This window comes from Trachypithecus francoisi, unplaced genomic scaffold (genome assembly GCF_009764315.1).
Source record: "Trachypithecus francoisi isolate TF-2019V2 unplaced genomic scaffold, Tfra_2.0 Lachesis_group3, whole genome shotgun sequence".
NCBI classification, from domain to species: Eukaryota; Metazoa; Chordata; class Mammalia; order Primates; family Cercopithecidae; genus Trachypithecus; species Trachypithecus francoisi.
In genome coordinates, this window is record NW_022681468.1 from 132,330,485 (window position 1) to 132,356,445 (window position 25,961).

At 47.2% G+C, this 25,961-nt stretch overlaps 1 protein-coding gene across 5 annotated transcripts in view; it reads right to left on the bottom strand.

Moving 5' to 3' along the window:
• Positions 1-388: 388 nt before the first annotated feature.
• CGNL1 (cingulin like 1) overlaps positions 389-25,961 on the bottom strand; it is a 184,353-nt gene continuing 158,780 nt past the window's right edge. For 2 of the 5 annotated variants that reach the window (XM_033189985.1, XM_033189980.1), the window contains 8 exons: positions 25,502-25,672; positions 21,069-21,272; positions 18,188-18,277; positions 7,296-7,379; positions 6,488-6,612; positions 5,413-5,521; positions 4,878-5,041; positions 3,056-3,789 (listed from right to left, as the gene is read on the bottom strand). In XM_033189985.1, coding sequence (XP_033045876.1) covers positions 3,651-3,789; positions 4,878-5,041; positions 5,413-5,521; positions 6,488-6,612; positions 7,296-7,379; positions 18,188-18,277; positions 21,069-21,272; positions 25,502-25,672 — 1,086 coding nt within the window. In that variant the 3' untranslated portion in view covers positions 3,056-3,650. Of the gene's footprint in view, positions 3,790-4,877; positions 5,042-5,412; positions 5,522-6,487; positions 6,613-7,295; positions 7,380-18,187; positions 18,278-21,068; positions 21,273-25,501; positions 25,673-25,961 lie in introns of all 5 variants that reach the window. The other 3 variants (XM_033189982.1, XM_033189984.1, XM_033189981.1) reach the window with 3 other exon arrangements.

Below are 25,961 nucleotides of genomic sequence, written 5' to 3' on the forward strand. Positions count from 1 at the left end.
AGAGACTGTGGTGCCTGCTATGGGCCTGGTGTGAGATCAAGAGAGATTATGTGCCAACTATGATGCAGAAGACCTCCAATTTAGAAAAAGGGGTACACAGGAGGCTCCTGTTTATTCTGTAATTAACATTGAACATGCTCCCTCTCTTGCCATTTTCTGGAACAGGCAGTTTGGATTTCTCAGAACATCACAAGAATCCAGGACCATTAATTCCCTCCGCATTCACCACTGACCAGTCCCCACCCTTCTGTTTCAGAAACCGGTCCAGGACTGGAAGGCCTCCAAGTTCCACTTCCCTCAGTAGCTCCCAGCCACTCACCTTGGCAGTTTCTTAGAGGACACAGAGCCAAGCTCTGGAGAAAACAAGTAAGTCACAATCACAGGAGAGTCAAAATTCCCATTGGGTGACAGTGTTTATTGAAAGGAAATCTCGCTTTATCCAGGAATTCACTTACATGGAGGTAGCTGCAAGGAGAATGTCTCTTTCCCATGACAACCCAAAGCAACCAAACCATACCCCAAAGCAGAAACCCAACGGAATAAGCCACCTGGCATTGTAGAACACCACTCCAAAGCAGGAAAAACCACAAAAGATACAGGATGATTGTCTCTTCAGTATTGCATTTGGCCATGTAGGTGTTTTTACATAAAATATATGTTTTCTTTTTAAGCTAGCTAAAGAAAATACTCTTGATCAGGGTTAGTTCTTGAAGCAAAACAAACAAACAAACAAAAAAAACAGAAAAAAAAGTATGTATATATAATAAAATTAAAGAACGATAGCATGTTATACCTGGAAAGGACCGTGGGCCCTAATGTTCGCTTTGTTCCAGGCAATCCATGGCTCTGAGAGTGAGCACACTGGCAAGGTCCCTGGGGTGAGATGAGCTGGGACTTGAAAACCCATGTCTTAACTTCCAGTCTCTTAACTCTTCCCACTCCACTACACCGCATGCGTTGCCAGCTCCCTCAGAGTGTAGGATAGCACAATTGTCAAAATGTATAACAGCCTATTTTTAGGGTAATGATGCAAGTGTTTTGAAAAGTGACCTCTGTTCTCTTTGCACGGGCCGTTTTGCTTCTTGTAGCCAGCCCCATGGCTACTGGAAAGAACTGACCAGAATGAGGGGCAGCCACTTTCTCACAAACCGAAACAGACACACGCTCCCAAAGTTCTTGGGCGTGCTGACCTTCCCCAGCTCCGTCTCTAGGTATGAGTGGGCTGAGGCTTCTCTAGGCAGGCTTATTCGCAGATGTCTAACGATGGCGGAAGCAGCAGGGAAATTATGAACATATCAAGGGTCAAAGTGGGCTCTAGGGGACCAGGCTTGTCGCGTCCTCAGGAAGACAGACAGACAGAGGGCTTGAGTACAGAGGTGCTCGACCTCCATGTCGATTTGCTTGATTGTCATCTACCACCCGCTTTCCCGACACTGAGCTCCAGGAGGGAGGGAATTTGTACCTGTTTAATTCACTGCTGTATTCTCTGTGCCAAGGACTGTGCCTGACATATCATCAATGCCCAATAAATATTTGCTAAATGAGTGAATGACTAAAGGGAGGAATTGTCCACACCCCACACAAGCAAGCAGAGACGAGAATCACCCCCGGCTGTGGTGAGGATGACGGTGACCCTGTAGACGTGGAAGGGGCTTGGTTCTCTGGCTCCAGACTCCCACTCTTAAACTGGGCTGACCACTCTGAATCCTGTCGGGGGGGCTCTGACCTGGCGCAGGTGAGACCCCACGGCAACTGTCATGGAGTTCTCTGGCCCACAGGCCTCCCACCTATTGGGATGGTTGCGGACACTGCTGAAGCAGCTGAACACTACCACCTCTGTCCCATATATGTCACCAACTCACAGGGTCCTCTCCCTGGCCACATCCTGTCCCATACTCTGACCTGTAGAAGCCCAGCTGTGATTGGGCCAGGCCTGTGCGTATGCCCGGAGAGTGTCACACTGTGAAGTGACACAGGAAGGCCAGGAGGGAGTCCCCAGATGTCTAGCATCCTCCCGATGCCGCGCTCCCTGAAATTCCTCTCCAGCCATGTGGCCTTGCCCGCACACCTCAACAACTCCCTGCAAGCCTGCTGCTGGCAATGTCTTTTTCTCCCAGGAAACTGGAAGGAGTTCTCCAGTTTGCACAGACACACCTCTGCCTGACTTCTGTTTCTTTCCTCCCTTCCTCGACATAAACCTGAGATCCTGCTCAATCCACCTCTTGCCCACACATCCCCCAGCTTTCAAGAACTTCTCTGTCTTCCTTCTCACACTAGGCCCCCCCCACACACCTGCCTATCTCCTCTCTCCTCTCCCTTCCCCCATGACCTTACCGGACACCTCCCACCTCATTCTCATACCTAAGTCTATGAACCTTTCCCCCATACCCTCCTATTCCCCCGATCCCAAAAGCTTGCTGTGGGAGGAACGAGGAAAGGACCAGTAAGACATGACCACATGGCCCCATCCTTCCCAAAATGGCCTCATTTGTTTAAAGCCTTACCTACAAGTCTCCCTGTCCAACCTGTGTAAAAGAAATTGCAATCAGTGATTGGGAACAGGTCTCAGAACGGTTCAGAAATTGTAACAGAATTCTAGATAAAATAAGCAAACAAGGCCGTAGCTGCAGTCACAGACACAAGCAACCTTCTGGCTTTCCCCTGTGCCAGTGGCTCGTTTACCCAGACCATGTGAACTGCTATGCTCAGTCTTAGCTATCCGTGACCACTACAATTCTTTTTTTACAACCTTCATTTCCAAAGTGGTCTTTATTTGACTTTCTCTCTCTCTCTCACCTCTGCTCCTCAATATATAAAATCTAATAGCTTCATATTTTAAAAAAGAATACTCAATGGCTGGGCATGGTGGCTCATGCCTGTAATCCCAGCACTTTGGGAGACTGAGGCAGGTGGATCACCTGAGGTCAGCAGTTTGAGACCAGCCTGACCAACAGGGTGAAATCCCGTCTCTACTAAATACAAAAAATTAGCCAGGAGTGGTGACGGGCACCTGTAATCCCAGCTACTTGGGAGGCTGAGGCAGCAAAATCACTTGAACCAGGGAGGAAGAGGTTGCAGTGAGCCGAGGTTGCACCATTGCACTCCAGCCTGGGCAGCAAGAGTGAAACTCCATCTCAAAAAAAAAAAAAATACTCAATATAGGTGTGTGAACTTTACAAACCAGCCACTCTACCAAGCCTCCATCACATTCCAAATGCAACAGCAGCAGTCTGTGAGACGGTCTGCTTTAAAATATGTACAAGCTATACATCGTTTCCTCCCTGCACGGTGCTATTAAATAAGTCCTAGCCTTCTGGACCCTTTGTCTTGGCAGGGGGAGTTAGGATGGGGGCAGGGACAGCAATGCAAATAGTGACTGTGGAACAGGGGCCTCAGCCTACCAAAGTGTATCTCTCACAACACCCGAGGGGGTGGTGGCTCCTGTTTCTCAGGCATCCCAACATTTTAAACTGCAAAAGCTTCCTGTCAAAGACCCACTGAGAGACCCTGGCGAGGAACGTAACACTGAGGAGCTGGCACGCTGTGCAAAGAGGCGGCGATGGTCTCGGTGGCAGACGGATGCTCCCCTCCCTGCCTCCTGCTTTGGGTGGCTGCAGCTCCTGCAGGGATGACAGGCACTTCCACAGCCCTCAGATCTGGCTGCCGGTGGTGCTGTCCTTGGAGAAGGTGTAGCTCAGGGGCGCCTCGTAGAGGCTTCCCCCGTCCGTGCTGAGGTCATCGTCGTCATCCATGTCATCCAGCACTTTATTTGGCAGCTTCTTCAGTCTGCTGAAACAACAAGGGGCATGTTTCCTGGCCCTGGGCCGGGGCCCATCACTAATTTGAAGATAAAGGAAGGGTTTTGGGTTGCTGTCCCTGCATCCCACTGAGTGGCATAGAAAAGAAACACATGAACTTAACAGGTGATGTTCCCTTCAGCCACAGGGAATCCACTGCCCCTATTTCAGTATGGAAAGCCCATCTTGATGGGGTGGGCCAGGCTGGGACAGGATCAGTATTGTTGATTTCCCCAGGCTGTCATTATTGATCTTGTCTTAATTTAAAATTTTGGTATCCTGTTCACCATGGATGGCATGCATTATCTTTTGAATATTGCATTAAAATGTTATCTAAGATTTTTGGTGCCCTCTTAAATGCTGCACCCTAATGCCAACCTTGGGGCCAGTGACCTGATAGGCCCCGTTTTACAGGATTTTCAATGGGCTGGAGCCTTCTGTCCATTGATGAGAACTACCTGGGCAGCCAGCACAGAGCCCCGTGTCACAGTCAGCCTCCAAGAAAAGCTCAGCTCTATGGATTAGCAAGAACCTAATCTCATGAATCTTACCTCATAGCCCGGGGAGAGACCCTGGAGCAGAAAAAGCAACCCACACAGTCCCCAACCCTCCACTCCACGCCCCCATCCTCAGGACCACAGCAGACAAGCTTCAGAGAGCTGCTCTCTCCTGGAAACCAGGCTTAGGGAATCCTAGTCCTCATAAGGACACAAATCAGAACTTTACCTTATTTCTCCCTAAGTCAGACAAAAGCCCAGGCTGACCCAGGAACTGCCCCTCCATGATGGTGTGAGCTAGTCTTACTTGCCTTAAGCCTCTGTTTCCCCTTCTGATCAACAGGGATGGTATCTGCCCAGCTGGCATCGGGGCATTGGTATAAGAATGACACGCATGAGACCCTACTGCCCGTGTAGGGTGACTGGAGTGGACAGAACCACCTCCACTTCTAGGATAAGATAACCCCAAAAGCAACAATGAGGAGCTGGCTTGAGACAACAGGAGAGAGAATGCTCTGAAGGCAGAGCCTGGTTCAACTGTGGGGAGATTATCGGGCCCTTTTTGGCCTCCACACCTGCCCACCTTAAGTCCTTCTTCATGGAGTTGAGTTGCCCCTGCAGATGCTCATTCATGTCCATCTGCTCCTCCAGCTCCCTCTGCAGCTTCTTTTTAGAACTTTCCAGTCTGTCGATTTCCTCCTCAGCCTCCTCCACCTGCCGCTTCATGGCTTTCAAACGCAAGCTCAGCTGCACCGGGACAGAGCGTGGGTTGAGTGCCGGCTGAAGGCCCAGCCCCAGCACTCAGCTCACCCCAGGTCCAGCCACCATCTCCCCAGGCAACCAGGACATGGGCAATGGGGCAGCCAGTCTCTTGGGAAACATGGAGAGCAGGCGGTAAGACAAGGTGACTCTTTCAAAGCCAAACTCAGGGTGTGGAATTTGCTGGTATCTCCTAATTACGTAGGCGAGAAGCCCGCATTCTATGATGTGACTAGGTGCGTGGAAAGGGAGGAATCAGCCCACTCACACTCCACTGCTGCTCGGGGAGGCCTCCCTTGCTCCCCCAGCCTGAGACGTGCAATCTCATCTACGAGCGAATGCACACAGAGGCTCCCTACCTGGTCCTTCTGATCGGTCAGTGACAGGTGCTCATCGTCCACCTGCATCACCAGCTCCTTCACTTTCCGCTCCAGCCGCCGGTTGCTGAGCTGAAGGTTGGCCCGATCCCTGGAAGGGAGGAAGCAGAACCAAGAACCCTTTCACTCCCATCCCTGCAGGGAGCCCAGCCCGGCTGTGGAGAAGGGGAAACTCCAAACAGGGGTACCTGGTCAGCTCAAGGCTTAGGGTCAGGGAAACACAACTGCACAGGAGAAGAAGCTGCTTGTGAGAGAGGTGAGGAAACGGGGTTCAGAGAAGGGGAGTACTAGCCCAAGGCTGCAGAGTCAGCGAGGGGCTGAGCCGGGGCTAGGCCTGCCTGGAGTTCCTGAGCTTTACTTTGTAAGGCAAGAAGTCACAAACTGCAGATGTCTTGGGTCTACTCCAGGCTGTTCTGGCCTGACTCCCCAGAAGCCCAGCTAACACAATAGATAATGTAAAACGTCAAATGCCAGCACACCATGCTCCTTTTAGGAAGGTGAGGGGCCGGGAGTCAGAACTACAGCTGGAAGGCTGCTCAAGTTCAACCCGGTGCTGGCCCTCGGGCTGCCATTCAAGAGTTAGCTGCAGAGAATGGAGTTGTTGGAAAGGAAATGTGCTCACTTAATCCCATGTCCCTCCCATCCACTGGGGACGGACCTGCCCCATCTCTGACTGGAGGCTAGTCAGCCTCTGCTTAAATACACCTGGCCTCCAGGGCAGAGTCAGCCTTCTGGCTTGTAATGTGGCTCAAACTCGGTCGTTTCTGAGGCAGTCTATACTACGGGAAAAGGGACAGCAAGTACAGTGGCACCGCCATGGACTGAGAAGTGGGGGTCCTAAGCTTTTACCCAGCTACACGAGTATCCAGCCAGGCTACCTTACTGAAGTCACTTATTTTGATGGGTCTCTGTTTTCTCATCTATAAAAGTAAGGTGGTAGTTGCTCTGCCTTCCTTACAGGCTGCAAGGATCGGGCGAGATCCCAAATGTGAGAGCACACTGCGATGGAACGGTCACTGCCCACTGGGGCCTCTGCACTGTAGTGGGCCCGGCTCACCTCTCCTCACTCTCCAGGCGGTCCTCCAGCTCTGCAATCCTGGCCTCCATCTGCACGACCAGTCCCTCTTTGCTGGACCTGTAGGAACCTTCCAGGTGGATAATCCGGCTCTTTAAGTCCTTGTTCTGGAAGAACATAGGGAGACCATGAGGGGCTATGTGTCTGCCACGCTCTACGCAGAGCAGCGAAGAACACAGGGCAAAACCTGGTGTTTGGTCGCTGCCTGTGATGGGGCTGCTTTCTGCACCAGGGCCTGTGGCCTGGAGACCTGGGGAACCCAGAGATGCTTCCAAGGAAAACCCTTGAACTCAGCTGCAGGTCAGAAGAAGAGGTTCTATCACACTCCCTCATAAGCCTGAATGAAATTTTTGCCATGTCCTAAGACTCCCGGATGTCAAACAGGCTTTGCCTTGCCCTAGAAACCTACAGGGGGACAGGAGAAATAGGCTCCTTTGCCAGTCATGTGCAGTGAAGAACATGAACAGAAATCATGTAAAAGAAATAATGACCCGATGAAGCTTTCTTAGCCACTCATGTGTTTGATGACATGGATTCTTTTTCATTCTCTTTATATTAGAATTTAGGATCTAAAAAATAATACATGCAATTCCTCCTCCCCCAGCTGCTGAACTTCCATGCAGATTTCCTATAACCAGGAGAAACAACTCTGGAAAAGGACTGTTACCCTCCAGAGGTCTTGGGATGCCAAGTAAAGGAGGGACCTCCAAGGGCTTCTAGTTCAAACCAGTGCAGTGGGGTAGGGTTAGCCGATGGAGGGGGAGGCAGCTCCCAGGCCAGCTGCCCTCACCTGCCTCTCCAGGGAAATCTTGTCACACTCCAAGTCTTGCCTCGCAGCTCTCTCCTGAAGTAGCTCATTCCTCACCTGCTCCATCTACAGCAGACAGAACAAAAGCCCGGAGGTCAGAAGGACTGTGCCTGGATCTTTTGTACTGAAACGGTGGCAAGGAACTGAATGTCAACCCCCACTTTATGAAGGAGGCTGCCCTACCCAGCCCCTCGTGCCATCGGCTCTGGGGCACAGGATCTGTTTCTTAGTTCTTTCTTGGTTTCTCGAGGATTGCAATACTGGTGATACAAATAACGGTAAGAGTCAAAGCTAGCCCTGCTGCTAGGGGTTGAACTGTGTCCCCTCAAAAAGATATGTTGATGCCCTAATATCCAGTGCCTCTGACGTGACCTTATTTGGAGATGGGGACTTCAGAGAGGTAATCAAGTTAAAAATTAGGTTATGAAGGTGGGCCCGAACCGAGTATGGCTGGTGTCCTTTAAAAGGGGGAAATTTGGATGCAGAGACAAACATGTACAGAGGGAAGACAGACACAGGGAGGGCGCTCTGGGGAGATGGAGGATTGGGGTGATGGGTCTACAAGCCAAGGATTGCCCAAAGATTGCCAGAAACCACCAGGAGCTAGGAGGAGGCAAGGAAGCATTTTCCTACTGGTCTCAGAGGCAGCATGGCCCTGGTAACACTCTGATTTCAGATTTCTGGCCTCCAGGACCATGAGACAATAGATTTCTGTTGTTTAAGGCACCAAGGTTGTGTTACTTTGTTACAGCAGCCCTAGAAAACTGGCACACCTGCTTAGACTCCACAGGTAGGATGCTATGACACCCCATGAATAACCCTCAGAAGGAACAGTATCTCTGCTGAGGATACTAAAGCCTCCAAAAGTCAATCAACTTACAGGGTGACCCACTGTCTAAATTTGCCTGGACTGAGGATGTTCTCAGGCTGTTTCTATGCTAAACGGAGACAGTCCCAGGTGAATCAGGATGAGACAGTCACTCAACTTCCCCAAGAGGTACATAACCAGGAATGGGGGAGCTAGCATTCAACTGCACTCCTGACTGCTGCATTATAAGCTCAAATTTCAGAAAGGCCTTCCCAGAACCGTGAGCATATCTCAGACACTGCTAGATTTCTCCTTTTTTATGCCAGAAACAAAAGTCAGTAAGAACGCTGGGCAACTTCAGGTGACCTGAGAAAGGCTGAACACTCCTGAGGGTGTCCTCTATGCTCAGGAAAGGAAACTCGCTGCGTAGCACCAGAGAAGAAATCCCATCACCTGACCATCAGCATCTCTTTTCCTGATTCCCAGTGGTTTGTGCAGGAGTAAAATGAATTATCAGAGGCGGAGGCTCCACACCCTGTTGCCAGAACTGTCCAGCAGAGGGCAGCCTGAAGAAGCCAGAAGAATCAAGCTAAGACAGTAAAATAAAACCACGTTTTCCTTCTTAAGGATGAAAAACGAATTCCAGGGTCCAACACGGCTAAGAGGTGCACACACAGCCCCCGGACACCAGGGCCTGGAGAGCGTTTGACACAGCCTTACTTGGCCTGGCCTCAAGTTGAATTTCGCCACCTGTACATGCACCCCAGTGAGTAAGAACTGGGATCCCAGGAATGGCCAGAGGAGACACCCCACATTGGGCCAGGCTTGCATTTGCTCCCTGGCTCCCCTTGTCCTGACCTAGGTGTGTCACACAGCGTGATGTCACTGGCCCAGAGTGGGCGACAGGGAACAGGGCGAAATGATGCTGGTGGGACAGGCAGGGTTGGGACACAAAGGCCTCCAACACCACAGGGGGAAGCTGGGACTCTGCCCCTAGGTGAGAGGGTACCAGGTGGTCCAAAGAAAATTGTAAAATTTTAAAATCCCTAACTGGCAGGCAGCTAATTCATGGAGGTTCAGAATGTTCAGCAGAGGAAATTGAGGCCTACGGCGGCGGTTAGGCAAGTAACCTGAGGATCAGGGCTAGAGCCAGGCCGAGGCCCTGCACGGCCTGTTACTTCATAGCTCTGCCTCTGGACCAACTAAGTGGAAAGGTTTCCAATAGACGTAGAGTTCAAAGCAGCTGTAGCAGAAACATCCAGGCACAGAAGGGCAGTCTAGCCTCCTTAGGGTATCTTGCACGGAGAAAGGAAAAATGCCAGCAATGGCCAGGACCAGCAGGCAGGGCACGTCCACCCAACCCGGGCCCGCTCCCGCTCTGCTGGGCCCCAGGGCACTCACGAATCACACACTGCACAGAGGGCACCAAACAACTGCTATCACTGTGACCCCAGCACCAAGTGCAAGGGGAATGAATGCGGGCTCACGGCCCTGCTTCCAAGGTGGTTTCTGAACCAGCCACCAACACCTCACACGTGGAGGTCATCAGAACAGTTGGGCCACGGGACTGAGGACGGACGTGCCTCCCAGCGGCAGCCGTTCTGTTCACGTGCCCAGGGCAGTGCCCGACACTTCACTGAGGACGTGACTAAATTTCCACTGTAATGGGAAACGATGACAAACAGCAGTGGCCCAGCTTGTCCTGCTGGCTCTGCCAGTCCCTCACCTGTGACCTTGTTGATCTAACTTCTGGGATACAGACTCCTAAGCAAGGAACTAGATCAAATGAGACAGCCTGTAAGGGTCCCCGAGCTGGCCAATGATACAATAAAAGCACAACCTGGTGCCTCCTCTACCCTTCAGGGTAGAGGAACTCTCCAAGGCAGATGTTATCACCCTGAGTTTCCAGGTGGGAGGTCCAGAAACAGCCGCTGAGTCAGAGTTAGGTGGAAACAGCTTTGGGAGTCCAACCTAAGCTTTCTCATAAAAACTCATACACTCTTTTTTCCCCTCCCCATTGTGTCTTCACAAACCTGTAGGACCTAGGACTCTCAATAAAGGAAAAAGACCCACAAGGAGGAGAGTTCAGGCAGGGGCTTTGGAGCCCAGAAAGAGAACATGCCTATGCTGGAGTGACACAGAGTGCAGAGAGTGTGTGGAGGGATTCCAGGATGGCCAAGTAGTCACGCAGCCCTGGGCCCAGCCTGGGGGTTCAGGACAAATCTTGCCACGTAAAGCAGCAGCCACTGACCACAGTCTTGCACCCTCAGTGCCAGTGTCTGAAAAATCTGGATCCCACCAGGAAACAGACTTCCCTGTGCAGAGCAGCACTTAGCATGGCAGCATCCCGGAAGGTCCCCACAGGTTCAAGACCTCCCTGGAGGACCCCTGGAGAGACTGAGGATAATGGTGACTCTCCAAAAAAAAAAAAAAAAAGGAATTATTTATCCCCCACCACGGCCCCTTAAAAGATGGCTATTAAAATGGAAATGTAAAATAAATCAGAGTGAAGAACAGGAAGGAATAAATGTGTAGCCATAAAACTTAACAGTTACTGTGTGACCTGAGCAGACAGTCCCTTTTCTCGAGTCTTTGCAAACCTGGGCTTTTGGCAAACATGATAGGCTTCCTTCAGTTCTTCAAAGGACAGCCTGACATGAAATTCTAAAGTAAATCCACCATGTGGGCCTTATACAAGGAATACTACGTGGTGTTATGGACAATGCCCCAACAAGGATGGGTTTCACCATAAACCCAGAAGTATCCTGTGTGTCCCTGCTGTTAGCCGTCCTCAATGCAGTGATCCCAGGACTAGGCCCCTTGACTTGGGAATATTGTAAACCAAATTGTTACCCTGAGTCCTCACTGGCACCTGCCCTGGGGTGGTGGGGAGAGGCTGGGGGAACTATGGCTTGGCTGAGCCAGCCTCCTAGACCAGAGAAGAGTAAACCCGAGGCTGGGAAAGTATTTCTTTATATAAGCTCAGTGCTTTATATGCTGTTTACCCTTCAATTACATTAAATAGCTTGAACAAAAACTTTCCAGTCGAATTTAAAACAGAATAGGAGCTGAAGGCAAAAGTGGATCGCAGCTGGATTGAAAGAATGCTAAGTATCCTGAGTATTTTGATCAGAAATCACAGTATCAGATTCCAGTGGGTTTTATGTCAGAGACACCCATGACCTGAGCCAGCTCTCAGGATTCTAAGTAGCTGCCTTTCAGGTTAATGGAAAGCCAGAGCTATTTGTGATGGCCAATAACAATACTGAACCCCATCACCTGTGTTTATCATTGGGCTGTAAAGAAGTTGGTAAGCCCACACTCCTGGCTGGCGTAAAAAATAATCAAAAAGGCCGGGCACGGTGGCTCACACCTGTAATCCCAACACTTTGGGAAGCCAAGGCGGGTGGATCACGAGGTCAGGAGATCAAGACCATCCTGGCTAACACGGTGAACTCCCGTCTCTACGAAAAATACAAAAAATTATTCAGGTGTGGTATCGGGTGCCTGTAGTCCCAGCTACTCCGGAGGCTAAGGCAGGAGAATGGCGTGAACCCGGGAGGTGGAGCTTGCAGTGAGTCGAGATCACACCAGTGCACTCCAGCCTGGGCGACAGAGCGAGACTCCGTCTCAAAAAAAAAATTAAAAAAAAAAAAAAACAAGAAAAAGGAAAATTATTATTAATCAACTGTACACACTGGGTTTTTCAGCAGCTGATACAATAAGAGGCAGTTCTGAGATTAGGAGCAATTAAAAAAAAAAAAAAGAAGAAAACCACCCTCTGATCTTTCACTCACAACTGCAAAGAAGACAGTCCCATTTAGCACGCGTGGCACCCCTGATGCTGACTGAGGAGCAGGTGTGAGCCAGTAACGAGCAGTTCCAGACAGTGACCGTAGGAGCCCACAACTCTATCACTGGGATTTAATCCAGCAGTTGCCGAAACAACAAGGCAGCCTTGCTCAGTCCCTGGAGAGACCACGAAGCCACCCAAAGCCCGAGTCGGTATTTTTCCTGCCTGCCAGCTGCCTGGGCTTGATGAATCATCTTTCCACTGGGCTGGGTCATCATGGTCTCCATGGCCAAGAGAACGCCTTCCGCCGGCCGCGCGCGGTGGCTCAAGCCTGTAATCCCAGCACTTTGGGAGGCCGAGACGGGCGGATCACGAGGTCAGGAGTTTGAGACCATCCTGGCTAACATGGTGAAACCCCGTCTCTACTAAAAATACAAAAAACTAGCCGGGCGAGGTGGCGGCGCCTGTAGTTCCAGCTACTCGGGAGGCTGAGGCAGGAGAATGGCGGGAACCCGGGAGGCGGAGCTTGCAGTGAGCTGAGATCCGGCCACTGCACTCCAGCCTGGGCGACAGAGCGAGACTCCGTCTCAAAAAAAAAAAAAAAAAAAAAGAGAACGCCTTCCCATGTAGGCCCAGCTCTGCTGTGAAGTGTTTGCAGCAGTACTCATCGGGCCAGCACCACAGCCTATTGGCCTTTAATTTAAAACACATGAAGCCAGACCTCTCTTTGGCTATTTGAATCCTGCACTCATAAAGAATCAGGAGAGGATCAGCTGAACTTAAATCCTCACCCATTTTAAGAAACATGACTTTTAACTTGGGAATGGAGACCCAAATGCATTTGAAGGAGTAGTCTTTAAGACCGTGACATAGTCTCAGGCAGGGATGATGGGAACAGGCAGGAGGCTTTGGAGTCAAACTGTGACTCCTCCTACAAACTGTGTGACCCTATATAGTCACTTCACCTTGTAAAACCTGAAAACAACAAGAAAATGAGGCACCCAGCACAGTGCCTAGCACTTAGGGAATCACTGGTAAGGATGGCAATTGTCATAATTGGAAACATGGTTTTTGGAGGATGGAAAGGAAAAAGGATTACTCTGGATTTAAACAGACCAAACACCAGTGACTTGAACTTCTTTCAACTTATAAGCCAATCAGAAACCTTTCTGTATATGGTGGGACTATACTCGGGTGAGAAAACAGATACTCGATACTTCTATTTCATAAAGAAGGTATCATTTTATCAACTCCAAATCCATCCCTTCTCCTTCATAGCAGTCAGACCTGAAAACAAAGTCCAAACATTCAAGAGGTTTGAAAAACTTTTCTCTCTCAATTAGGATTTCCTGAATCCATCACTCTGAATAAGACTGTCCTGAGCATGTAAAGGAAGCCCTTAGAAAGGCTGTGATATGGTTTGGCTGTGTCCTCACCCAAATCTCATCTTGAATTATAGCTCCTATTATCCCCATGTGTTGTGGGAGGGACCCAGTGGGAGGTAACTGAATTATGGGGGTGGGTTTTTTCCCCGTGCTGTTCTTGTAACAGTGAATAAGTCTCATGAGATCAAATGGTTTTATAAAGGGCAGTTCCCCTGCACATACTGTCTTGCTTGCCACCATGTAAGAGGTGCCTTTGCTCCTCCTTTGCCTTCTGCCGTGATTGTGAGGCCTCCCCAGTCATTCTGAACTGAGTCCCTTAAACCTCTTTCCTCTACAAATTGCCCAGTCTCAGGTATGTCCTTATAGCAGTGTGAGAACGAACTAATACAGGCCAGGAACTTATAAATAACATGGCCAGCTTTTAGTGAGTGCCAAATGTATGCATAAGAAAGAGAAAGAAAGCCGGGCGCGGTGGCTCAAGCCTGTAATCCCAGCACTTTGGGAGGCCAAGACGGGTGGATCACGAGGTCAGGAGATCGAGACCATCCTGGCTAACACGGTGAAACCCTGTCTCTACTAAAAAAAATACAAAAAACTAGCCGGGCGAGGTGGCGGGCGCCTGTAGTCCCAGCTACTCGGGAGGCCGAGGCAGGAGAATGGTGTAAACCCGGGAGGCGGAGCTTGCAGTGAGCTGAGATCCGGCCTCTGCACTCCAGCCTGGGCCACAGAGCGAGACTCCGTCTCAAAAAAAAAAAAAAAAGAAAGAAAGAAAGAAAGAGAAAGAAAGAACAGAGGCATAGAAAGGATCAAATACACCATCTCATGCATTCCTGTCCTCTGCCCTGGTAACAGCACAGTTGAGGCCTCCTCTCCGTCACCCCTTCTCCAGTCCTCACCCCCACCCCTGGCATGAGTCTTCTAGAACACAGTGTATGCTTCAATCTTCTGCTCAACAGCCTTCAATGGCTGCCCACTGCCTTCACGATAGAGCCATTCAAAACCTTCAGTCCGCTTCTTCAAACTTATCTCCTTTCATTTCCTATGGAAACTAGAAATCTGATTGAGTCACACTCATCCATTCACTGCTCCTCAAAATGCTATATAGATTCCTACCTCCCAGTCTTTGTTCACACCATTCCTTCTATCTAGAATCCCATTCCCAATCCCCTTGGTTTATTCAAATCTTAGCCTTTCTTTAGAGCTGACCCCAGGTCCCCACCCTCTTTCTAGTAATTCTTCCACACTCACTCTTGCTACTATGGTCTTTCCTTCATTAGTTGCTTGAATCTTTTACTTGGCATTTAGTATCCACCGTTTTTTATTGTTAGTTACCAATTTTTTAGGTCTGACCCATCTCCTCAAACAAACTGTAGCAACTCAAGGTCAGGGACCATTTCTGGTCCTCTTGGAGCTTTACCGCAATGCCATGCACACAGCAGGCATTCATCATATTTTGTAAGCATGGGTAGATAGAGCACTGCCTTGGAAATTGAAACCTAAGCCCAGTTCTGCAGTCAATTGCCAGCATGACTGTGGCCAAACCACCAGGTGACTCTGGGCCTCAAATTCTGCATCCATTACAGAGAAGTGGGGAGAGTTGGACTCTGAGGTCCTTGCCAGATCTAACAGTCTATGAGAGGGGTTGGCCATTCACTAATATTGCTGGAAAATCTTTTTTCTGGCTTATTCACTTAAGTCCCATCACTAAGGCTGGTGGGAGATGTCTGGGGGAAGCAAAGATTCAGCAAAGGAGCCTGTGAGAATTCATAGTTTAAGGAGAGCTGTTAAGTTTGAACGTTTTAATTGAAAGAGAACAAGATCGCCAAACTAAAATGTCCCATGCCTTCTCTTTTCAGTGCCTAGTACCAATTTGGTACTAGGAAGGCAGGGCTGATGCTATTACTTGGGTTCAAGATAACATTGCAACCTTTCCTATTTTTTAGGAGCTGTCCTTGTTAAGATGTCATTAGGTCAGCATTTGATGGGGGAGAGGAAAAAGGGTCTTAAGTTTTAAAGTTTCCCTTTTCTTGCTTTGATTCCAGCAGGACAGCACAGGCACATGGCCCTAGAAGTTAATCTAGGTGGACCAGAAGAGCTCAGAATCAGGGCCCATCTGTCTATACCCAAGGCCTTCATTTCAAGAGGCAGGAAATAAGCCTTAACTCAACCTCAACTTTGAATGAGAATGAGATGCTTTCCAGGGAGGCTGGTATTTGGCCCACCCATTTCTCTGCCCTCCCTCACAAGTCAGGAGGCAGCAAAGGCCAGAAGAGAAGCTCTCAGAACACAATCAGGAGACACCACTTTATCTCAGCGTTTCTGTTTCATTGGCTTACCAATTCCTACATCCATGTGAATGTGATCCTCAATTTCTCCACTTAAAACAAACACCAGGCTTTACCCTCCCTATCTCAGATGATGCAGTGAAAAGAAAGAAAACAGAAGAGGGAAAGAGAGCTGATAGGGAAAGAGGCTGTAGACATTTGCGGAACTCATCTTTTTAGGCATATAACTCAGATACAGGGAGAGAATGGGGGAAAGTAAAGGGTGAGTCAGACACTTCTGGATGTACAAAACCTTCTTGCAGTATTGCAGTGTCAGAATTCAGAAAAGCCTTCAGAGATCACCTGGATCAATCACTTCCTTTTGATAGATTTTAAAGACTGAGCTCAGAGAGGCTGGGACTCTCCCAGAGGTAAATGAGGCTAGGGCAGGAGCCAGGACTGGGACTCCCAGCCCACTGCTTTCCCCAGCAGAGCAAGTGAGTTCCCTTAACTTCCTCCCGGGACTTAGTTCAAGTTCTTGGTTCCCTTAACTTCCCCTCTAACCTGACATCAAGTTCTTGGCTTAGTGGAAATATTTTTAGCCTTGACCACATCATGGACAGCAGTTCTACTGCCCATGATCCATGTGCTCAGCTAAAAGGAAAAAGAAGCGTCCAGAGCAATTCTGGGACCAGATCTCTGCATGACCAGTTCTCTCAGTGTTAGGCGGTCAGCTGAGCTAAGGGAGGCAGATATGTTCTGGTTCAGTGTCTGTGTTTTGTTTCTGATGTAAATATGGAACTGAAGGTCTGTTTTCACTGCCTTGTTACTGATAGGATGACACACTTTCCCACTATTCTTCTTAGCATAAGCCACAAGAAGCGCTGGCAAAACAAATCCATGGTCACATCCTTTGTCATTGTGAATGTTTAGCGGATTCTGACATGTGGAGGGGGAACGTGGCTACTTAGCCAGGCTGGCAGGGGCTCATCACAAAACAGCTTTTATTCCAGTGAGAGAACTTAGAAAACAGTCTTCAGTAACAACCCTGGAGGGCGGTAGGGGAGATATCAAGGTTGAGCTCTCCACCTGGGCTTTTGGTTTTCAGGAAGGTCCCTCTCTAAACCTGAGCAGCTCTGGCCTGATGGACTTTCACAGCTCCAGAGGAATCACAGCCTGGGAACACGTAGACAGAATCCAGACTCCATGAGGAGGGTGGAGGGTATCAACCTGGGGCTGCAATTTCCTTCACTCTCAGGAGAAAAGCAGCACGAGTATCCCACTTGTTTGCAAAGAAATCTGTCAACAGGGACCTCACAGAATATGGAAAAGCAGCCAGTGATTCACATTCTACTTTGAGCAGGGCTGCCTGCTCAGAAGGTGCTATCCCCAAGCTCTGCAACTTCCCATTCTTGGTCACCCTGAACTGAGGAAAGGGAAATAAATCCATATGAATAAGCAGAAGAGACCAGAGGAAAGTGCCCTTTGGAACAGGGAAGATTGGAAAGAGAGGATAAAAACATAAAGCAGAAAGTGGAAGTTTCCCAAGTGGTTATTAATAACAATCTATTGGCCATAGTAGGAAAAGTGCTCTTTAGAGCTGAGGCTCTAAGGGTCATTCATTCAACAAGCAAGTGTGTGGAATTTGGTAGCCAGCACCACGTTAGGTGCAGCAGAAAGTAGGCTCTATGATGCAGCCTTTTCCTTGACAAGTTCATTAGCAGAACACATACCTATGAAGCATTCACAATCAATAACAGTACTTTCCAAGTGAATGCTTTTTGCAGTTTTGGAAGGAGTTTCACTTACATTTGATCCTTATGACAACACTGTGAGGCAATCGGGGAGAGTTATTCTCATGTTACAGATGATGGAACTCATTTCTCAAGCGACATGCAGATAATACATGCAGTATTACCCAAAGGCTTTTGACCTGTGTTTCCATTTTTTAATTAAGTGAAGGTTCAGAGGGGCTTTGAGATAGACTGGGAGTGGCAGATGAGATCTGGGGAGAGCAGTGAGATCACAAGGAAACAGCAGTACTGTTAACTAGTTTCTGTGTCGCCAGTGCATGCTCAGACCACTTGACAGATAAAATGTGGAAACACTTTGGGAAAAGGATTCAGAACACTCAGTGGCAGTTTCAAAGATAATTAATATGTATTCACTAGTCTCAGCCCTTCATTTACAAGATACCTGTGGATACATGTAGCAACTTCTAATGAGAGAATGTGCTTTTAATGACAGCTTATCCAGTTGTATGCCTAGAGCCTTGAAATGGTGCTGGACGAACTGTATATCAACATTGAGAAAGCCTTTCACTTTTTCTTGACTAGCACTGAAACTTTCTTAATTTAAAAAGATGAAAACAAAACTTAAAAACCTTGAAATGATGCTAGGTATAGATTAGGAAATTAACTGACCAAGGATTAAAATTTAAAATCTAAAATACAAGTAATCTGGTCAAAGTCTCTCCTAGAAGCTTATTATGGTGATGACTATTCAATCTTCCATCAATTTCTAGACGGCATGAATTTTTCTCTCCTGGCCTTAACTGAATCCTCAGGTTTAACCCCTCATGTTCCATTTTCACAGGGCACAATCATTCACCTACAGAACAGTACCTGTTCCCGGCTCCTACTGATCCTCTCAGATAGCAAATCCGAGTTGTTTCTCTCTTCTTCCAGTTCCATTTCCAACTGAGACACCTTGTCCTAAGAAAGAAATCACAAACACAGTCAACTTAACTTGCACTGACTGGGATTAAGGGCAAAGACTGCCCCATAGAGAAAGAACCCTAAGGGCAAATGAGAACTGACTAGCATTAGGGTTTGGAAAAACAATGTATCTATTTCTTATATTGCCCAAGGCAGATATTTCTTAAACTATGCGTTTCATGACTTGTAATGTAAAATGTAACTGTGTATGTAGAAAACACATAAAAAAGAAAAAAACATTATCCCAAACCCTAATACAAACACTAAGGACATTTGAGCATGTTTCTGTCAAGTCTTTGTTTCTCCCTGTGAATCAATAACTTTAAACAGATCTACCCAAGCCAGTGTCTGTTAAAAGACAATGTGGAAAAAACACTTCATGCTCAGGACAATCTTCTGTCTGCATCCTGCTCAGGGTTTCCAAGAGCCTTGCAGGAGTAAATCTATAGCAGACGTCTAAGAAACAGCATGCATTTGCACTGTGCACTCCCAAACCTGCATTGGATTAACCAAAAGACAGTGCTAACCAATTCTGTTAAATTCATCATCACTTAAGAATAATACTTTGTGGCTTCTTTGTTGGCTCCTAATCTAACCTAATTGAGTGTTAAGAGAAAAACATTTCAAAGCAGCTTTGTATATGAAGAAAAGAGGCTTCTAACACTAACCACCCCACTTAGAACTGAGGGTTGTTGGTCTTGAGCATGTGTTTCACCTGTCACCAGTCAGTCTGTCATAAGTCTAAGTAAACTTAGAGCCACAGATGCTAAAAAGCAATTCGCATTCCAAGTTTTAAATGTGAACCTGCAGCATTTGTATATAAATATTGTCTCTGAAATTGCCAAAGTGGATTCATAAGCAATGGACACCTCTATCCCTAAATATTATTCTATTTATCACAACAGAACACCCAGGATTCATGTGAATAACTAACTGCCTGTGAATGGCCCCCAGGTAGTGATCAAAACCTATGGGGAAGCCAGAAAGCCCTCTCGCAGGAGCCAAGCATCTCAAAGGCCAACTTGGATCCGAGCTGGGCCATGCACCGAAGCCTCCTGTTTATTCAGTGGTTCCTGATGCCTCCAAGACCAGTCTCACTATAGTCAGACAGACATCACTCAGGATCCACAAGAGTTGCATTTACATCCAACAGCCACCTGAGTTTACAGAAAATGCCCATCGTTGGGAGAGCTCTTGAGTCTTGAAAATTAATTTAAGTGCTAGTGAAGGAGCAGGCAAGACGTAGTCACAGCAAGACGGTCCTGCTAGCCACCTCTTAGGGGACAAAACACTCCTCAAGTGCATCTCATGGTAGCAGGGTCTTGAGAGCCATTCATTTTGCAATTAATGGGAAAATAGCTAAATATTGCAAAGAGGCAAATGAAGCTTAGCTATGCCACTCCTTCTAGACCTAAGTCGGCCGAAGGAAATGTTCTCTTTAGTCAGGATATACTATGGATTTTAGCACCTCTTTGTAGGACTCTCTTCTTGCCTAAAATCCATACTGCACAGAACCCAGCAGGAGTGTTAGGGGTCCAGGCCAGCGCCATTACTCCAAAGGTTCTTCCTCCACTGCCTGAAGAGGCTTTAGCTTATTTTGAGCCAGGTTGTTTAGGCCCTAGAATAATCAGTTTCTAGTTAAGTGGGTTGACCTTAGCTTGACTTAAAATTACCACCCCTAAAGAGATCAGAACCAGGACATTAGCAAAATGTACAGCAGTCCTACAAAAGAGCAATAAAACTGTAATCAGGTTATTCCAGTCTCTAAAAGAGGCCTATCTAATAAAATATCCAATGACTGAAACAACACTCCCTAGATATAGACAGCTACTAAGTCCCCTGGAGGTTTTAAAAGTTATTTCTGTTTATTTGCAAAGTTGAATCAGGAATTCCATTGATTTTGAATGTAAGCCATCTCTTCATGGCCTTGAGCACTGTCTTTTATCAAAACCTTGACAATTTTAACTTCTCTGAAAAGTCTGAGGCTATTTTTGAGTGTCTCTCTCAATTTCCACTTTTTCAGTGTCTCTCCCTCTCTCTAAATTCTACTGGGGCTTGTGTGTGTATGTGTGTGTTTCTGGGGGTTAGTTTTGTTCCTAAGAATTATTCTTTTTTAAAAGTTTAGATGGAGTGATTCTAAGGTTCTTCTTGTCAACCTCAGTGAACTGTCCACACTTAGATTCTGTTACTTCATTTACATTTTTCTAATATGTTGTGTTTTCAGCTTGTGACTAGATCACCCCCATGTGGTGACTGCATTCAGCACTTTCTGATATGCTGTCTTGGACTATGTACATACTATGTATACCACAGTAAATTGAGTCACAGTGTGCTGCGGGCTCTGGCAAAGCCAAATAACCCATAAGGGAAAATGGGCCAGAAACAGGAAGCAAGAATGGAATATGTGGTGTGGCAAAGGAAGGATGACCATTCCTAGGAGGCTGCTCTCTGGACATGCAGCAGTCTGGTTCCTTCTAGTTAGCTGAAAGCACTGCTCCAAAGAACAAACAGAAAAGGAAGGAACTATCAGTGCCCTTAGGCAAAATCACCTAATGTCCCTAGGAATCTGCTCCATTTCCTCTCAAGACGATGAGAATGTTAGACTAAACTACGTCCATCATTCCTTCTAACTCTAATGTCCTGAGTCTTATAGACTAAATGACTGGCCCCTTCCTTCAATCAAGAAATGACCTCACTACACCCAGCTGTGGGAGAGAATAAAAACCCCAGACTTCCCAAAGGCTGAGCTGAGAGGAAAGACGCTGCTTCTCTCGTGGCAAAGACTCGCTCTCCGCAGGTCCCCCCGGCTCACACTCTGCAGCCCACAGACCTCCATCTGCTTGACCAGTCTGCTGCGGTCATCTTTGAGGTGACTCTTGGCTTCCAGCTCATACTCCAGGTCCTTCAGCGTCTGCTCCAGAAGCTGCCTTTTTGTGAGCGCTTCATCCTGAGCTCTCTGGTAGTCCCGTAACTCTTCCTCCATCAGACGCATCTAGGAGGACAGACAGCTGGAATGGTTTGCTGGGGTGCATCAAGAGCATAGAGACCTCCACAGATAGTGCACAGGCTGACTCCACCAAAAGGAAGATCCGCTGGACCCCCATAATATGGGAGATCAGAAGACCCTGAACAAGTCCTACCTCTCTCTGGGCCTCAGTTTCCTTTTTGTAAAAAGAAGGGGTTTTCTGGCCGGGCGCGGTGGCTCAAGCCTGTAATCCCAGCACTTTGGGAGGCCGAGACGGGCGGATCACGAGGTCAGGAGATCGAGACCATCCTGACTAACCTGGTGAAACCCCGTCTCTACTAAAAAATACAAAAAAACTAGCCGGGCGAGGTAGCAGGCACCTGTAGTCCCAGCTACTGGGGAGGCTGAGGCAGGAGAATGGCGTTAACCCAGGAGGCGGAGCTTGCAGTGAGCCAAGATCCGGCCACTGCACTCCAGCCCAGGCGACAGAGCGAGACTCCGTCTCAAAAAAAAAAAAAAAGAAGGGGTTTTCCAGCTACAGGCAGCAACCTATTAGGTTACAAATTCCATTTGGTAGATGTTGACCAGTATTTTTTAATTAAATAGAACAGAAAAAATAGCAGAGTATTAGCAAATACTGATTTGCAAATCTTTTGTACTAGACATTCATATATTTGTGCAGATGCATGTATTCCTAGGTTGCAAGACGTAGGTTTTGTTTTTGTTTTTGTTTTTGTTTTGTGAGACAGAGTCTTGCTTTGTTGCACAGGCTAGAGTGCAGTGGTACAATCTTGGCTAACTGTACCCTCCATCTCCTGGGTTCAAACAATTCTCCTGCCTCAGCCTCCCAAGTAGGTGGGATTACAGGTGCCTGCCACCACACTGAGCTCATGTTTGTATTTTTAGTAGAGATGGAGTTTCACCATGGTGACCTGGCTGGTCTCGAACTCCTGACCTCAGGTGATGCCCACCACAGTCTCCCAAAGTACTGGGATTGCAGGCATGAGCCACCATGCCTGGCTGAACGCAAAATGCAGGTTTTACTAGGTCGTGTTAAAAATTCTCGAGAGCCCCTTAACTAAATACATGTTTCCCAGGGGGTAATTTATTGTCTACCGGTATCACTGTCACCTCAAAAGAGGTTTCAAATCAGTAAAAAAGAACACACAACTGAATTAATGACCGCAAAGCAACCTACTGGCACAAAACCTAACAATATACACAGGAACATTAGGGAAAGCCACTGCTTTGTAGAAGAAAAGGATTAGCTCTTAATTTACAATGTTGACTTTTTTCCATCCACAAGGTGGCACTCAACTAATAGCTTTGAATAAAGTGCAACAGACAAAACAGCTTGATTCACAAGGGCCAGTCTGTGTCTTGAATTCTGGAAGCTCCCTGGGGAGACCAGGCAGGTCAGCACACAGTAGGTCTTCCTTAAACATCTGTGTGGGCTGATATGGTGAAGCCCTAGGCTGTCTGCTTTGTTCTAAGTGTCCTACCTTCTTGGACTTGGTACCAGTATTGAGTAGAGTTACAGTCTCAAGAATAGAATACACCAGGGGGTCTGTTTCCTTCAGAGTATATGAAAGCGAATGGCACTACAGAACGCCACTACAGAATGCCACCCTTCTGCGGTGTCTGTCACAGGAGAGTTGGAAAGCTGCAGTCGTTGAGGACAGCTTCGGAAAACCCATGAGAAAACTTGAGGAAATGTGTTCTTCTCTGGGAGGCTGACAGCAGCACCGGGCATTTCTGAGAACAGCCTAGCCTTGAAGATGACATCTCCAGATGAAGACCCGCATCTAGTTTTGGTGGTTACCATGACAGAAAGTAAATGAAAGCACAGAATGAAAATCACCCCATGGATAAAGAGTGATGGGACAGTCTCTGGACACAGAGGGTGTGCTATATTCCAGAGCATTTAAAAAAACAAAACCAAAACAAACAAACAAAATGCTCTATGACTCAGTTTCCTTGTTCGCAAAATTGGGATAATTATAAAACCAGCCTTCTAAAGCTATTATGAGAATCAAATGAGATGATACCAAAAAAGAACATGGGTATGAGGGTCAGACAGAATGACAGGCAAATGTGCAGCCTGCGTTTCCTTCCTGTCCCCCTTCCCAATGCCCGGCGTGCCCTCCTCCACTGCTCAGCACAGCTCCACCTTCCACACCCAGCAGGTCCCTCCTAACAGCTGGTAAGGGCCCCGTCATACTCAGAGTCCTTGACAAGAGCCGGCAGAAGAGAATAACTAGCATGGTGTCTGTGAACAATGTATCCTGAATCATAAGTAAGCAAACAACTTTTGAACTTTCTAGTGCTACCTTTAGGTAGTTGAAATCACCCTTTGCTAAAAAGGATTTAGAAAAAATACTGAACAATGGTAATCACTAAGTCTCGATTCTCTAAAGATCAAGCTTAGCAGAAGGTAGAATGGGTGAAAAATGTCTATTTCTCTCAAAGCAAAGGCAGCAACTATTACAGCACTTAGAATGGACCCCTGTCGCTTTTGGGTTTTTGTTTTTGTTTTAAACCAAGATCTTCAACTCAGCTCAATCAAAACACAAGAAGAGGGGCAGCGAACAGAGTTGAGCTTGAGTTTTTTAAGGATCCAGAGTGACCTTGGCTTGTCGATTCACTTTTGTTTTCAACAACTCCATCACTCTAGCATCTTAGTCAAGGGTGGTATCTCACTGTAGATTCCCTGCAGAATGATGAGGTGTCCACGCCTGTTGCTCGCATGGAATCTGTCTCACAGGGCTGCATCAGTGAGAAAAATCCAGGAAGGGCCATCTTTATTTTCCTTGCAAGGAATCCTTCTATTTTGGAATGACTGCTCTTTTATAAACAACACTGGTCTCCATCTGGCCTTAACTATTCTCTCTGGACCTCAGTTTCCTTATCTAACTAGAGGATCACTACATTTCCTTCCAACCCAAGGATTCTATCATAAAAATCATTATATAAAATGCAATGGGAAGTACTTTTCAGGGGTCATTGTGACACTGTGATCTTTTGAAGTCAAATCAGACCAGGTGCTTGTTAGTGTTCTGGCAGATATCTGAATCCTTCTGCCTCCGTGCTGTAGTAATGAACGTGATTTTTTTTTTTTTAATGCCAAAGAGAACTGTGATGTCAGTGGGCTAATTTCAGTTCTTACTTGGAGTCCTGTATCATATAACCCTGAGCCAAAAGGGATCTGTTATCAAGGTCCTTTCAAGAGTGTTCTAGAAGTCTGCAATAAATATCTATTGTTCTTTTACACAGTTTTAGCACTGACTCATGGGTGACGTTTCTTTGATCATCAAAGAAATTAAAGTTTGTTTTTTAAAGAAAAAAAAGGTTTTCCTGTGGAATCTTGGTGCTCTTGGCACTGTTCACGAAAAACAATAAGCCTTAAAATTAAAGAAAAGGAAATTAATATTTATGAAGTGTCTGGGATGTACAGACTCGCTGCTACACAGTCTCACATATTATCTCATTTAATTATTAAGTCACTAAAATGTGGTATATTTTTAAAGAGGCCGAAACATATGCTCAGAAAGCTGGGGTAAGTTGCTCAAGGTGACCCAGCTGGCAAGAGATATAGCTAGAAATCAGCATAGGCTGTGATTACATTTTGAAGCCTCCAGCTTTCCATTAAAACAATCAAAAACATCCCCTTTCTTTTTCTCAGTTCTTGAGAGGCCAAGCCTGAAGGGAGCTAACATTTGGGTTTCTTTGCTCGATTCTTCTTAAATATAAAACCAATGTTTTAATCATTTCAGTACTCATAAATTCCTGAGGATTTCTTTTATTCACCATTATTGTTGTGAAACTCTTGTCTGCCACCCTCAACCCAATAAAAGTCTGTATTTTCATAAATGAATGGCCAAAAAAAAGTCAGTTACTGTAATCCCTATTCTAGGATTAAATTAAAATATGAAAGCATATAAATAAATCATCTGGACGCAGCTGGGCACATCACGGCCGTTCCATAAATGGCAGCTAAACATTTTAGGCAAAAAATTGTAGATTCATCAAGAAAATGGTCAGGTTAAAGCTGTGTCCATTTAGCCTCACAGTCCATCAGTGGGTCCTTTGTGCTCCAGAATGCCATTTGCCCACAGAACCATCCAGAAGGTGAAGAATGAAGAGTCAAGCACAAAAGCTGTCTCACGAATCTACCCCCAGGTCCCTCACAGAAGAGTTTCAGGGCAAAGGATACTTTGGTAAATGATAAAGGAAGAACTTATCTGGCCAGACATTACCTCATCCTGCATTTTCATGGCTGTCAGTCGGGACTTTTCTGCCTCCAGGGTTTTCTCCTTCAACTGTCTTTGCATTTCTGCGAGCTCCCTGCGATTTTTCTCCTTGTACTCATCCAGCTGGTTCTGGAGCTCCAGGGTCGATGTACGGGAGGCCTCAACAATGTCTGCCATCTGGAAGGAGTGACACGGGAGTGAGCCCACCCTGGGATGCTCTATCTGAGACCAGGGTCTGGGTCCCATTTCAACACACAGCACATCTCCTCTTTTCCCTTTCTTTTACGGCCCCTTCAAAGACAGCCCAGTGCCTGATCCTGAGCCAGCCAGGTGTGGGCACCTGTAACTTGGAAGCAGCATGGAGGAGTGAGCAGGTACGTCCTTTGGAGCCAGGCACACAGCCTCAGGGTCCTATGCCTGCTGTGCCACTTACCAGTACGTGACCGGGGCATGTCGTTAACCTCTC